Source organism: Gossypium hirsutum, chromosome D08 (genome assembly GCF_007990345.1).
Source record: "Gossypium hirsutum isolate 1008001.06 chromosome D08, Gossypium_hirsutum_v2.1, whole genome shotgun sequence".
Lineage (NCBI taxonomy): Eukaryota > Viridiplantae > Streptophyta > Magnoliopsida > Malvales > Malvaceae > Gossypium > Gossypium hirsutum.
This window is the reverse complement of record NC_053444.1, coordinates 52,601,266-52,616,753: the sequence shown is the minus strand read 5'-3', so window position 1 is coordinate 52,616,753 and position 15,488 is coordinate 52,601,266. Positions and strand designations below refer to the sequence as shown.

At 35.4% G+C, this 15,488-nt stretch overlaps 1 protein-coding gene across 3 annotated transcripts; it reads right to left on the bottom strand.

The window, feature by feature from the left end:
• Window positions 1-11,084: 11,084 nt before the first annotated feature.
• LOC121219847 (uncharacterized) lies at window positions 11,085-14,328 on the bottom strand. Of its 3 annotated transcripts, XM_041098358.1 has the most exons (3): window positions 13,690-13,998; window positions 13,400-13,607; window positions 11,085-12,609 (listed from the first exon to the last, which is right to left on the bottom strand). In XM_041098358.1, exons 2-3 carry the CDS (start codon window positions 13,497-13,499, stop codon window positions 12,194-12,196), a joined length of 516 nt encoding a protein of 171 aa, XP_040954292.1. In that variant the 5' UTR covers window positions 13,500-13,607; window positions 13,690-13,998; the 3' UTR covers window positions 11,085-12,193. The 3 variants fall into 3 exon arrangements, 2 of the variants coding, with proteins under 2 accessions (XP_040954292.1, XP_040954294.1); XR_005916822.1 differs by lacking the exon at window positions 13,400-13,607 and having other exon boundaries at window positions 13,690-14,328; XM_041098360.1 differs by having other exon boundaries at window positions 13,400-13,999.
• Between the last annotated feature and the right edge of the window lie 1,160 nt (window positions 14,329-15,488).

Sequence of the window (15,488 nt, the reverse complement as noted above, 5' to 3'; positions counted from 1 at the left end):
CCCAAGTCGCTTCTTCCGAACCATGACGATGCCACAATACTGTTACCAATGGTACTCGTTTATTTTGCAATTCTTTAACCTCTCGAGCTAAAATTCTCACATGTTCTTCCGAATACGTTTTATTTGGCTATAGCTCAATCTCACTATGAGGAATCACATGTGTAGGATTAGATCTGTACCGTCTCAGCATCGATACGTGGAACACATTATGAATTTTCTCAAGTTCAGGAGGCAAAGCTAATTTATAAGCTACAAGGCTGATTCTTTTAACGATTTCATACGGTCCGATAAATCTTGGACTTAGCTTTCCTTTCTTGTCGAACCGTAATACTTTCTTCTATGAAGAGACTTTTAAGAATACCCGATCCCAACAGCAAATTCTATATCTTTTCTTTTCAAATCTGCATACGATTTCTGACGATCAGAAGCAGCTTTCAAACTATCCCTGATAATCCAAAATTTATCCTCAGTCTCGCGGATCAAATCAACTCCTACTAGTTTGGATTCACTCAGTTCAGACCAATATAATGGTGTTTTACATATTCTCTCATAAAGAGCTTCAAATGGTGCCATTTTTAAACTGGATTGATAATTATTATATGCAAATTCAGCTAACGGTAAATACATTTCCCAGCTACCTCCAAATTTGAGTATAAAATATCTCAACATATCTTCTAGTATCTGAATTACTCATTCTGATTGTCCGTCAGTCTGAGGATGAAATGCTGTGCTACAATTACTCTAAAATCTCGATGTAAATCTTGGATCTCAATCCAAATAATAGAGGTCGGAACTCCATGTAATCTTACAATCTCAGACATATACAGTTCCACTAGTTTTTCCAGTGTAAAGTCTGTTTTTACTGGAATAAAATGTGTCGATTTAGTCAATCTATTAACAATCACCCAGATCGAATCTTTCTTTCCCGGAGTTACAGGTAAGCCAGATACAAAATCTATTGTGACTCGTTCGCACTTCCACTTAGGAATCATAACAGGTTGTAATAAACCCGTTGGTACCTAATGTTTTGCTTTCACCTGCTGACATATCAAACGTTTAGCTACATATTCATAGATTTCCTGTTTTATACCCGGCCACCAATACATTTGTTTTAAGTCACAATACATCTTTGTAATCCCCGGATGAATGGAGTACGTGCTACTATGAGCTCCAAAAAGAATATCATTTTTCAAATCCAAATTATTCTAAACACAAATTCTATTGCGATAACGAAACATACCACTACCATTAGCACTATACTCTGAACTCAGATTATCCTGAACCATCTGTCGTTTCTACACCAATTTTGGATCGTCATTTAACAATTCTCGAATTTGTTACAGAAACAGGGGTTTCGTTCTCAATTCAGCTAATACAGAACTATCTTCAGTAAGAGTTAAATGAGCGTTCAATGCTCGGAGTGCAAACAATGACGATTTTCGACTAAATGCATCCGTAACCACATTAGCCTTTCTCGGGTGGTAATCAATAACTAGATCGTAATCTTTGAGTAATTCTAACCACACATCTTTCTTAAATTCAATTCTTTCTGGGTCATGAAATACTTTAAACTTTTGTGATCTGTGAACATGTAACATTTCTCGCTGTATAATTAATGTCTCCAAATCTTAAAAGCGAATATGATCGCAGCCAACTTAAGATCATGTGTAGGATAATTCTTCTCATACGACTTTAATTGTTGAGAAGGATAAGCTACTACCTTTCCTGACTGCATTAGTACACAACCCAAACCATTGAGAGATGCATCACTATAAACAACATACGTTACACCAGATTCTGGCTGAGTCAAGATTGGAGTTTCAGTCAACATTTTCTTTAGCTGATCAAAGCTCTGTTGACACTCTTCCGACGAAACAAACTCCACATTTTTTGAAAGAATTGGGTCATCGGTAAAATAATAATTGAAAAGTTTTTGACAAAGCGTCGGTAGTAACCTGGTAAACCCAGAAAACTTCGCACTTCTGAAACATTTTTCAGAGTTTTCCAATTTATCACAGCAAAAACATTACTCGGATCAACTCGAATCCCATCAGCTGATACTATATGACCTAAAAATCCAACCTCACGGAGCCAGAATTAACATTTACTAAACTTTGCATACAACTGTTTTTTTCTCAAAGTCTGTAGTATGATCCTTAAATGTTGTGTATGCTCAGATTCTGTCTTTGAATAGATTAGTATGTTGTCAATAAACACAACCACAAATCTATCCAAGTGAGGTTGAAAAATTCGGTTCATTAAATCCATAAAAGCAACAGGGGCATTAGTCAAACCAAATGGCATTACCAAAAACTCATAATAAACATAACGAGTTCTGAAAGCAGTTTTTAGCACATCACATTCTTTAACCTTCAATTGATAATACCCAGATCTAAGGTCTATTTTCAAGAACACTGCGGCACCTTTCAATTGATCAAACAAATCATTGATACGTGGTAAAGGGTATTTGTTTTTAATTGTGACTTTATTAAATTGTTTGTGGTCTATACACAATCTCAAAGAACCGTCTTTCTTTGTCACAAACAAAACAGGTGCACCCCAAGGAGACATGCTTGGTCTGATAAACCCTCGGTCTAATAACTCTTGCAACTATGCTTTTAATTCCTTTAGTTCAGCTGGTGCCATACAGTATGGTGTTACTGATATCAGAGCAGTTCTAGGAATCAAATCAATTACAAACTCCACTTCACGGTTAGGAGGTAAACCCGAAAATTCTTTAGGAAATACATCAGCAAACTCACTAACAAATGGTAACATCTTTCGGATTCTCAGACGCAACTGAAATCATCTATCCTGTTTGACATTCAAATTAATCCATTTCTGTCTACAATTTACCACAACATCATGAAAAACTAACCAATCCATTGCCAGGATAACATCAAATTCCTGAAAGGGTAACAACATCTAATCAGCAGGGAATTCACAGCTCTTAACTTTCAGTGGACAATTTCGACCAACTAAATTAACTATCACACTTTGACTTAATGGATTAGTAACTTGAATATCATAATCAAGGCAACTTTCTTTTTGTTACTAATGCAGTGAAAATATAAGAATGAGTTGACCCAGGGTCAATCAAAACATACACAGTAACATCAAAGAGATAAAATATACCAGCAATCACATCTGGAGCAGTAGCTTCCACTCTAGCTCGAATGGCGTAGGTACGTGCAGGTGCTTTAGCTTCTGACCGAACAACAGTATCTTTCATTCCTGAATGAGCAGTACTAGTAGCACTATTTTGGCCCGAGCATCTACTTTTCTGAGAAGTAGACAATTCCTTTTCTTTCTGCTCATCATCTTCTCTTGGCAATTTGAGACAATCACGAATAAAATGATCAGTTGATCCACACCTATAACAGGCTCCCATTTTACTTCTACACTCACCAGGGTGATATTTTCCACAGTATCTATATTTACGCTTTAGAGTAAGTTGTACACTACCTACATTATCAATTGGTCTAGTAGGCACCCTGAAATCATATTGGCCCGTCTTGTTTTTATTTGAAAGTTAAGACTAGAAGAGTCTCTTTTGTAAAATTCTCGATTTTGCCTGTCTCATTGCATCTTACAGTTGTACACTTTTTCCATTTTCTGTGCACGATCAGATAAGACAACAAATTTTCGTATTTCATTACCTCCGATCATCATTCGAATTTCATCATTCAACCCATCTTCAAACCAGATTCACATTTTTGCTTCAGTTGACACAATTTCTTGAGCATTTTTACTGAGATATACAAATTCTCTCTCATACTCAGCTATTGATCTATGTCCTTAACGTAACTCAAGAAATTCTCTCTTTTTTTTATCCAAATACCTTTTTCCTACATATTTCTTTTTAAATTCAGTCTGGAAAATTTCCTAGGAAATTTTCAATTTTGGTACCACAGCTACTATTGTCGACTACCAGTTATATGCTTCCTTTTTTAATAATGAAACAACATATATAAGGTAATCATCAGGGGAACAAGCCATTATTCCGAAGACCCTTATTATATTTTGAAGTCAATACTCAACTTTAATTGGATCATCCTCTGACCTACTCCAAATTCTTCAGCACCATACTTTCTGAGTTTTTCAATTGGAGTACGTCTAGTAGGTTTAGTCACTGGAGGATTTGGAGGTGCAACCGGAGGTACTACAGATGGTATAGTACGGGTAGAGGTTGCTGAGTCGGATTTCTTTCTTGCATAAACTCGTTGAACCAGTGGTTCATATACCCAAAGAATATGATTTTAAGTTCTTGTTCCTGAACCGGAGGAATTTGGACATTACTACTCGTCCCATGTTAAGAAGTTGGTGCTTTACTATTAACCTCATCATTGTCAGCACGTTCACATCCATCTGACATCTTTACTATCTATAAGAAAACAAAGGTTAGATCGGATCATACATATCACACTATCACAGATTTATATTGTATGTATTTTTAGATATTTCACACGCTACGTTCAGTCTGAGAATCGGCTAAATTGATGCTCTGATACCACTAAATGTAACACCTCTAACCCGTATACATTTTCAGAATAGGGTTACAAAGTATTACCGATATTTACAGATCAAGTAAACCGATATTTCTCATCATATAGTATTCATATCATAAATCAATCATAAAGTCCCTTATATGAGCCATCGAGGCCCAAAATACACATTAAAAATAAATCAAGACTAAACCGGGTACTTAGAGAAAATTTGTTTTTTCAGGAAACATCAAAAATTTTCAAAGGCACAGGGGACACAAGCCCATGTGGCTAGGTCGTGTGGCTCACACGATCAAGAGACACGCCCGTGTCTCAGGCCGTGTGGGCATTCGAAATAAGGGCACACGGCCGTGTCCCAGCTCGTGTCCAAACTTAGGAGCTCTCTTACTTAGGTCACATGGCCAAGCCACATGACTCTGTGTTAGGCCGTGTGAGGATACTGACTTGTACAAATTTCTAAGTTATAGAGGACAAACGGCCGTGTCACTTGGCCATGTGTCAGACACTGCTGAGACACACACCCGTGTCTTTACTTGTGTGAACAAAAATATGCCATTTCAAGGCCACATTTCTCACCTATTTTGGTACCAACCTAAACACAACATTTTAACACATCAATAACCCATAACAAAGCAATCAAAACAAGCCAAAGTCATGTTTTAAACATAACATATCATCACACATACCCAAATACTCAAACTTACCTATTTAATCAATCTAGCAATTCTACTAAAGTTTACCACAAATTAAATACATACAAACATATATCATTCACACCCACATCACAAATTTACTTCATTTCCAAACCAAAATATATATTTAAATTGATTATAGAAACAAAACATCACTCCTAACATTTACACAAGCCAAATTTTAATCAAATCCACGCCAACCCTATACATGCCATATAAACCGTATTGAATGTTTCAAAAACTATCAGAATAAATTGGATAGTGTGATTTGAATGTTGATTCGATCACCCAACCTTCTGAAAATCTACAAAGACAAGAAACAATACACATAAGCTTAATGAAGCTTAGTAAGTTCGGCGGGTTAAACATAAATCTTACCGAACCTACTATAACAAATCAATTAAATAAAATCATTCATGTAAACTCCCTGTCAACCACAACTTAAATCGATGAATACACTTGTTTCAAGTCAATACCAAAAATAAATAATATGTCTTTCGATTTCAATATATAAATCACCTTACCAAATCTTTCCCAAATTGAAGAACGGCTTACGTATAAGAGTACATCATTTCAAGAATCCCGAAAACTGAACAAAAGCTCATGAGAGCTAAACAGAATCTCATAAGAGCTAAACAAAAACCGATTAGAGTTGAACAGAAACTCATAAGAGCTGAAAAAAACTCATAAGAGTTGAACAAAAGCTCATAAGACCTAAATAGAAACTCATATGAGTTAAATAGAAGCTCGTAATAGCTAAACAGAAAGTAAAACACGAGATTTTGCAACAAATACTGAACCCAGATTTACTTGGGTAATTATTCATCGTTTTCCTCCAATATTGCCATGTGCCACATAACGAATGTACTCAAATCTCACATTCCATTTAATTCGATTATTCAATACAAAATTATAAGTTCAACAATAATTCATTTTCAACAATAGAATAAATATATATAATACCATTCATCAAATAAATATAATTATTAACTTTTAACCGTACGAACTTACCTGGGTTAAATTGTAATATTTGCAGAAGTTTAAGGACTATTTTGCTAATTTTCCTTTTTTATGAGTATCTACGGGATCTTCATCTAAAATATAAAATTAACCATTCATTAGCATATATTTTAGTTCCAATTCATTTCACAATTACTACCTTTCAATTTTCAAATTTACACAATTACCTCAAAGTTTTACAACTTTTGTAATTTAGTTTATTAACTAGTTAATCTATCAAATTAACTAATTTTCCTCAATTAATAATTTATCTAAATATTATAGGCTATTATACAGCTCTTAATAAAATATAAATTTAATACCAAACCCTAACATTTTAACTTTTTCACAATTTGATCCTAAAATGAATATTTAACAAAATCACTTTATAAAATCATCATACAACAAAATTAAAACTCTAAATCCATGTTATTCATCAAAAAAATCTATTATTTATCAATGATAACTTTCAAAATTTCTAATAAAATCAAAAACTAAGGTAGGATTTAGTTGTACCTAATTGCAACAATCTCAAAAACATGAAAATACAAGAAACATGTAAGAATTAGACTCACATGCAACAAAAATAGAAAAACCAGCTTAGAAACTCTCTCCCTTGTCGGTTTACTGAAGTTGAAGAAGAAAGTTGTCTAGAATTCTCTTTTAATTTTAATTTGTATGTTTAATTTCATGCAAATTACAATTTTGCCATCCGTTTACTTTATTTTATTATTTCACACTTACATGTCATCCTACCCTTTTATTTTAGGCGTATTTACTCCTTAAGCCCTCCGTTGTTTATTAAGTAAGTCATTTAATCAATTATTTCTTACAATTTGAAAGTTTTGTACCTTTTTCAATTTAGTCTTGTTTAATCAATTAACTACCGAAACGTTAAAATTTTTTAACGTAGCTTTAATACTATGTTAATGGCACTCCGTAAATATTTTTATAAATATTTATGGCTCAGTTTATAGAAACACGATCTCGATACCTCATTTTCTAAAACCACTTGACCTAGAGTTTTACCATTCTAACCTAATAATTCATTATAAAACATAAATTACCACTTCAAAAATATTTCTAAAACCATATTTGACTCATAAAGACTAAAAAAAAATTTACGAGCTTACTCGTTGGATTTGGTGGTCTCGAACCACTGTTTCCAACACCACTAAAAATCAGGCTGTTACATTTTATTTTTCAAAATTACACAATTACCCCTAACTTGTCTAACTTTTGCAAATTAACAACTAAAAATCATTTTCTCAAGTTAACAGTCTGAAAATCATCAAATTAACTATTTTCTAAAGTCAAAATTTACAACCGAATAATATTGGCCCTTAAACAGTCCTAATTATACATCTAATTCACCATCAAACCTTAAAATTTTGACATTTTAATAATTTAATCCTTAAATAAAAACTAATTAAAATTACTTCATAAAACAACCAAATACCAAAATCAAAGCTTCAAACACATAATTATCATAAAAAAAATCAAGATTCATCAATGGAAACCTCTAAATTTTTAACAGATTCAGAAAGGAAGGTACGAGTTAGTTGGACCTAGTTGTAACGATCTCAAAAACATAAAATTCATTAAAAACGGGACTCAAAACTTACCCATGCGAGGCTCAAACCAGCTGAATCTTTAAGCTTCTCTGTTATGGTGTTTTTGGCCAACTTTGAAAATAAAATGGAGAAGAAGATGTTATCTTTTTCTAATTATTTTGTTTTAATTTTATGTTAATTACTATTTTACCATTAAAACATGTGTTATTTTATTATTTTCATTCCAATAGCCGTCCAACAATAATAACTAGGGTTTAATTACTACTTAGGTCCTCCTTCCTATGATATTTAAGCTATTAAATCATCTAAATGCAATAATTACCAAGTTTTGCATCTTTTTCAATTTAGTCCTTTTTTAATTAACTATCTAAACGATAAAATTTCTTAACCAAATTTTAATATTACTCTAATGACTCCGTAAATATTTTATAAATAATACTTACGAGTCAACACGATGGAAATTTGTGGTTCCAAAACCGTTGTTCTATCACCACCGAAAAACGAGCTGTTACAATTTAGCCTATTATTTTTATAATAATTTATGATCAACTCACACTTTATTTTAAGATCTATTTTTCATCTGTTGTATGTAACCCAGTAGTTAGTCCACCTCAGGGGGTTGTAGATACAATTGATAATTGGAAAATGTAGCTAGTGTATTTTGATGGCTCCACAACCAAGGCAGGTTCAGGAGCAGGAGTACTTCTGATTGATCCCAGAGGGAATGAATGGCGGTACAGATTAACTTTTGGATTTCAAACATCCATAAACGCAATAGAATATGAAATTTTAATATCAGGGTTACAACTAGCACGCCAACTAGGAGTGAATGATATGATCATCCATACAAATTCACAATTAGTGACGAAGTAAATGAGTGACGAGTACGAGGTTAAGGACGTAGTGTTAAAGAGATATCATTCAGTTGCAATTCAGCTGCTCGTAGGATTTTACAAAGTTTAGATGAAGCAGCTCATAAGGAGTGACAACACACGTACAAATGCTTTATCTAAATTTGCATCCTCTATTGTCATTGAACAAAGAGGAAAATTTTTATTGGAGTACAATGATACCCCGAGCTATGACATGCAACAAGTTTTGACTATAGATCAGGAAGAGACATTGATTGCTCACTTAGTTCGCACATTACAAAGAGTGTATGATAATCTGGACAAGAAAGAGCTTACAAGGTTACAACATAAAGCTACGAGGTATGTCATTGTCACAAGTTACATACTCTCGAAAAATTTTAATCGATAAATTAGACATTTGAGTACTATGTAGATAATTGTTAAATTACTCAATTACATAGCGAGTTAAAATAATTAGTTTTGACCTACAATTGTTAAGTATACTCTTTTAATGGGTGTACTATATAGAAATGGGTTTTCGCATCCTCTGCTGCGATGTTTATCATAGTTTGAGGTTGAGTACGTAATGTAAGAAATTCATGAAGCCATTTGTGGTGACCATTTGGGTGGAAGACTACCTACCCAAAAAATTTTCAGGCAAGGGTATTACTAGCCTATAGTTCAAAAGGATACACATCATTTGGTTCGCACATGCGACTCCTGCCAGAGATATGTTCAGGTGCATCGACAATAAGTAAAACCTCTTCTAGTCATGTCGAGCCCTTGACCATTTGTGACTTGGGGAATTGATATTCTCAATTCATTCCCGATGGCTATAGTACAGAAAAAATTCATAGTGGTGGTTGTTGACCATTTCACCAAGTGGATTGAAGCTAAACCTTTGGCGACCATCATAGAGAAACAAATGGAGTCTTTTCTCTAGAAATCAATTGTGTGATGGTTTGGTGTACCTCACCTGATTATCATAGACAATAACACACAGTTTCAGGAAAAGTTCAAAAATTTCTGTGTAGATCTTCAGATTGCTTTGGCTTAGAGTTTTATTAAAATACCACAAACGAATGGGCAAACTAAAGCAATGAATAAGAAGATTCTAACAACCTTAAAAAAGAAGGTTGTTGAAGCTAAGGGTGTGGTTAAATGAGCTACCAGGAATCTTATTGGGCCTACGAACTTCGCATCATACTGCAACAGGAGCAATAATATTTTCCCTTGGCTATGGCGTTGAGGTAGTAATTCCCGCTGAGATTGGTATGCGGTCGCACAGGACAACATATTTTAATGAAGATGTCAATCAACAGGCTACCAGACTTAACCTTAATCTCATCGATAAATTTAGAAAAGTAGCGGAGATCAAGAATGCAGCATGTGCTTAGCAAGTAACTTGGTACTAAGACTCTAAGGTTAAGAACAAGTAATTCCAACTAAGTGATCTTGTCCTTAGAAACACCAAGGCTAGTTTTCCAGCTTCGGAATAAGGGAAAATGGCTCCAAACTAGGAAGGGCCATACAAATTCATTGAGAAGATAGGTTATGGAGTGTACAAGTTAGCAAAAATGAAATGTACAATTCTACCGTAAACACGGAATGCTCATCACCTTAAGAAATACTATGTGTAATTTCTTACTCATTGAATAAAAATATTCTCTTTATAAACACTTGTACTTTGTATAGTTTAAAGGTTTGATAGTTTAATATCACAACCTCCAAAGCAGCTAGCGGACTTAAGCTCCCAACTGGCATTATAAGAGCTCGTAGAGTTAAGCTCGTAACTCTGACACAACTAGCGGACCTACGCTCTTAGCTAACATTATAAGAGCTTGCAGAGTTAAGCTCGCAGCTCCAGCATAGCTAGCGGACCTACGCTCCAGCTGATGTCATAAAGGTTTGACATAAAGGTTTGACGGTTTAAGGTCGTAACCTCCAAAGTAGCTAGCGGACCCACGCTCCCAGCTGGCATTATAAAAGCTCGAAGAGTTAAGCTCGCAGCTCCAATACAACTAGCAGACCTACGCTCCCAGTTGATGTCATAGAGGTTTGACGGTTTAAGATCATAACCTCCAAAGCAACTAGCAAACCTACATTCCTAGTTGATGTCATAAAGGTTTAACGGTTTAAGATCGAAACCTCTAAAGCAGCTAGCGAACATACGCTTCCAGTTGATGTCCTAAAGGTTTGACGGTTTAAAATCACAACTTCTAAAGCAGCTCGCAGACCTATGCTCCCAGTTGACATTATAAGAGCTCGCATAGTTAAGCTCGCAGATCCAACACAACTAGCAAAGCTACCTTCTTGTGTGGTACTTAAGGCTTAATTGATTTGAGATCGTAACTTAATTTCCTTCGAGTTTGCTTACTTAAATTCACAATACAGATGTTTAAGAACACTCAAGTCAAAATTGATGATAAGTCACTTAAAACAGAACCTTTGAATTACACTAAGTCAATTAAAAGTTTCTGAGAATATCTTTAAAAATTTTTTTAAGTTCAAATTTTTGGTACACGCAGTAGTGTTATGCGAAAAGATAAAATAAGTCCACAAAAGGATATGATGTCATAATAGTAACAAGCAAATTTGAAAATTTTCAAAGTTAAAATTTTCATTTCAAGATGAGAAAACTAATACAAAGTTACAATTAAAGCATATTATCAGCCCATTCATGGTCGCTGAAGATCTCATTTTCTCCTTCTCTTCCAACAACTTCAATGTGGTCATTACCATTAGTAGGAGCAACATTGGCTTCAGCGAGGTCCTCATTGGCTTCATTGTTGTCAACAGGAGTAGTGTTGGTTTCGGCTAGGTCTTCATCCTGGTAAAAGCCTTTTGAGTTTCTTATTTTGGATGTGAACTCATCCTAGGAAACTTTAGAAGGGTAGCGAACATTGACACTCAGTTGGTTCATATCCACATCGTAGAGAGCATCGAGGTCAACCCCGCGAGCATCAAAAAGGCCACCTACAACTTGGGCATGCATAAGTTCATTCGACTTGAGCTCTTAATCAAGGTTACTCAAGTTCTTCAGAGTCTTCCCTTTAAATTTCTCTAAGGCCTCTGTTTGTTTCTACTCTGACCTTGCCATAGCAGTTTCCTATTCTTCAACAATTTGATTCACGGTTACCTTATGCTCTTTAGTCATTTTCTTCAAATCAGTCCACGGCCTCTTTTCTTTCTTTTTCAACTGCGACCTTCTCAAATAACTCATCAATTTTGACCTTAGCAGCTTCCAGACGGCCAACGATCTCTATAATTTATCTATAAAGATCTTTATTCTCCTTCCTAATCTTGAGGTATAACTTGCGAGTTCTCTCCAAATCCCCCTTAGTTTCCTCGAGCTCCCTTTGACTGGCCTCAACTTTACCAACGTTTTCATTAAGGCTTAAGTTAACCATAGTAGCCTCAGCCAGCAGAACTTGCAAGGATGAGGTAAGCTTTGACAGTAGAGGATTCTTTGCACCACTCGATGACTCAGCGATGCACATTTACCTTTCTGTAGTTTCTGGTAAAAAAACCTTCCACTTCTCCACCACTTTGCTAGGTTCATAGGGGTACTCTCACATACTCATACGTCCACACCGCGGGAATAGCTCACCATCCTCTCCAGATAAGGTTTCCTCAACAAGAGGTAAAAAAGAAAGAATACAATGAGGAGTAGAAAGAGGAGAGATGCCATGAGCAGCAATCAAAAAACTTGTATGGGCTATTGATGGCGAGCTTATTGAGGGAGAAATAAGAGTAGCGGTTATCATAGAAGAAGGCCTAGTATGATCTACTTTCCTTTTACGGTAATACTTTAGTCTTCCACTATCTGTCTCCTCTTTACTGCTGATAACCACATTCATAGGCCCCACATCGGTTCTGCGCTTCTTGTACATATCCTTCAGAGAAGCTTGCAGGTCCATGACTTTGTTAATTTCACGAGACAGACTAGTAGTTTCCTCTAAATCGCTTCCAAAACCGCGAGCTGTGCCTGCACCAATAATAATTCCAAGGTCAGCGAAAGCAATTATCAAATTAATATTTGCATAACTTTCTTTGTGCGATGAGACCGCTGAGATCCAAGGGCGAAGTTTCATCCTGCAGAAACTGTAAAAGAAGTTCCTAGGCTCCTCGTTATATCCTGTTAATATCAGACCCAGGTCATCTCTAGCCCCATAAGGCCATGTCTGTCTTTTAGGTCACGCACCAGCAGCTTTGGCCACTTCCCTACTGTCGCCCCGCTTCTATCCATTGGGGTTAAAGCCTTTCAAACAATACCGAAACACATTCATTGCACTTATAACATCCTCTACAACCAGAGGATTGCTAGTGTGAAGCCTTTCAAGTTGGGCTCTACCATTATTTGTTGTAATGCTTCACTTAAATAGACACATGTCCCTGTTTGGTACGACCACTCTGTTGGCAAACCAAACCAATCGCTGAGCCTACATTTCACCCTAATGTATTTCCCTCAATTCAGTTGAAGATTAAAACATCAGTTGGCGATTATAGTCTTAACCTGTTCGTGAGGAGAGAAATAGTAGAAGCCCAGTAAATTCCCTTAGTTCTGGGCTTTCAACAAACATAAACGTTGAAAAACCGCAAGCTGTGACACTTCATTACGTCGGTAGCAATCGATGAAGTAAGCCACTGCAATCCACCAAGAAAACCCAGAAAGCTGACCAAGAGCGATCCTGTACTATTGGAGAAGATGACAGAAGAACGGGTTCAAGGGCAAATAGAATCTAGCTTTTAGAACGTGGAGGAGAGCAGTAAGTTACCATCACTAATGTCACTCAACCTATGTGGCTCCTCAAGAATGGGGAAGTCGTAAGTGAAGTTGGGGATTTTAATCCCTCGCATGGCTAAAGCCTGAGTCATCTCTTCTTCTTTTGTTGTGTATACGCAAAAGTTGGCTTCTACAGAGACTTTTTTTGCACGTTCTCGTGTGGATAGCTGGGAGTTATCCGACCACCAGCCCCTCTCATTCTTGACATAGTTTCAATAAAAAAAATAAAAAAAGAAGAAGAAGAAAGTTAAAATCTAGAACGAAGAAGTTAACAAGATTTACCTTGAAGAAAAGCCTCGATCAACTCTGGTTGCAGAAAGTGTTAAGTTTGTGAGTTTTAAGGCTTTTGAAACCCTATTTTTAAAGAGTTTCTCTTTCCCGTGTTTTGACGATTCAAATAACCGATGAGCACCAACGACCAGATGCAGATAGACATGATCCACCCGCACATGTGGCGAGACTAATGTCATGCTTCAGTGGTCGCAGCGTATTCAACAAACTGTCTAAATGTGAAGTGATAGTTTTAAGGAACATCACTTTATAACCCTCCGTATATGTGGTGAGACTAACGTCATGCTTTAGTGGTTGCGTATTCAACAAGTTGTATAAATGCGAAGTGATGGCTCTAAGGAGTGCCACTTTATAACTCCCTTTAAATCCAATAGGGGGACTAGATTGTTTCGTATTTGTGATCACCAACCTGAAACCCAGATAAAATCTGGATTGCCTACTCGCGACCCGGTTAGGCCCAACCAGTTGGATGCATGCAGGTCTTGTAGAGGGGTAAGGCAAAGGGGCTAGCAAGGGTAGTTCGCTGTCCTAGTTCACATGTGCAAGGAGTTCGCATGTGGTGGCTACGAAGTCTAGCAAGCAAACCAGAACAATAAACGTATCCAGCATGTATAGAGCTTACCAAGAATATCAATTCCATGAATAATAATCAAGTGCATAAATATTTGATTGTCCCCTTCAATATGACAGAACGAAAAAACACTCAACAACTTTTTTATTTAAAAATTTTGATCCCTTTGTCCATTTTTCATTAATTTTTGTTGATATGGCGATTATAAAATAGATAGAAAAACTTTTTAGCCCTTAATGCTTACAATTTAAGGTTTTAATTGTAGAATGAAAATTATATAATATTATTTTTTATGAAAAGCAAAGTAATATGAGAGGAAGATATGCGGGAAAATGGCAGTAAAAAGAGTTGCAGTGTAACAGATACTTACGGAGAAAGGAAGAAGATTATATAAATTATAATAAAAAAGTATTAACTTTTAAAGAGCAATGATTAAATTAATAAAAAAATTATAAATATTGAGAGTTAAAAAAAATATTATATTTATTTTCTAATTATCACATCAGTAATAGTTAAATGGAGAGACCATAATTTTTAAATAAAAAAAGTAATAGGATTTAATATCTCAAAAATAAAATACATGATTAATTTTAAATTTTAAAAGAGTACAAAGACTTTTTAAACAAAATACTTTAAAATGACCAATATTGGGTTGAATAAATTAATATCTTGAGTTCAAATTTTGTGAACAAAGAAAAAGTGTTGGAAAGATTTTACTTTTCAGTGATTGGATTTTGAAAGCAAAATAATTGAATTATACTTTTTGTAATTGCAAAGAGTTGTAATTTCCAGAAAGTATTTGACTAGCAGAATTAATTAGACCATAATTTTTTTATGCCATGGTTGATAATTACATAACGTAAGGGTACATAAACCTCCCATCGTGTATCATGCCTAAATTAAACTCCAATTATATGACACAAGGGCCCTGTTGGTCCACTTCCTCAAGGTCAAACACCAACAATATTACTTGAATTCCTCTCTCATGTGGAGGCTAAACTACTGTAACCTACCAACAGCCACAAGTACCAATCCACCATCCTTTTAGCCAACTACGCACCCAAATTCAACTTATTCATGGGATGCCCAGCGGCAAAATAGAATCCAAGGGCATGTGTTTCCTTTGTAATGACAAATAGTTTTACATGGTAGAGAACAAAGGAAATAAAAAAGATAGAAAATTGAATGGTGAAAGAATAGAAAGATGAAAAATGTTGGG

Bases quoted from the DNA above. Each gene is read 5' to 3' on its own strand.
- LOC121219847 (XM_041098360.1), bottom strand. From the start codon at position 13,499: ATGACTCAGGCTTTAGCCATGCGAGGGATTAAAATCCCCAACTTCACT. The intron at 12,610-13,399 runs GTAACTTACTGC...TTATTGGTGCAG, and splicing joins GTTGAGTGACATTAGTGATG to GCACAGCTCGCGGTTTTGGA.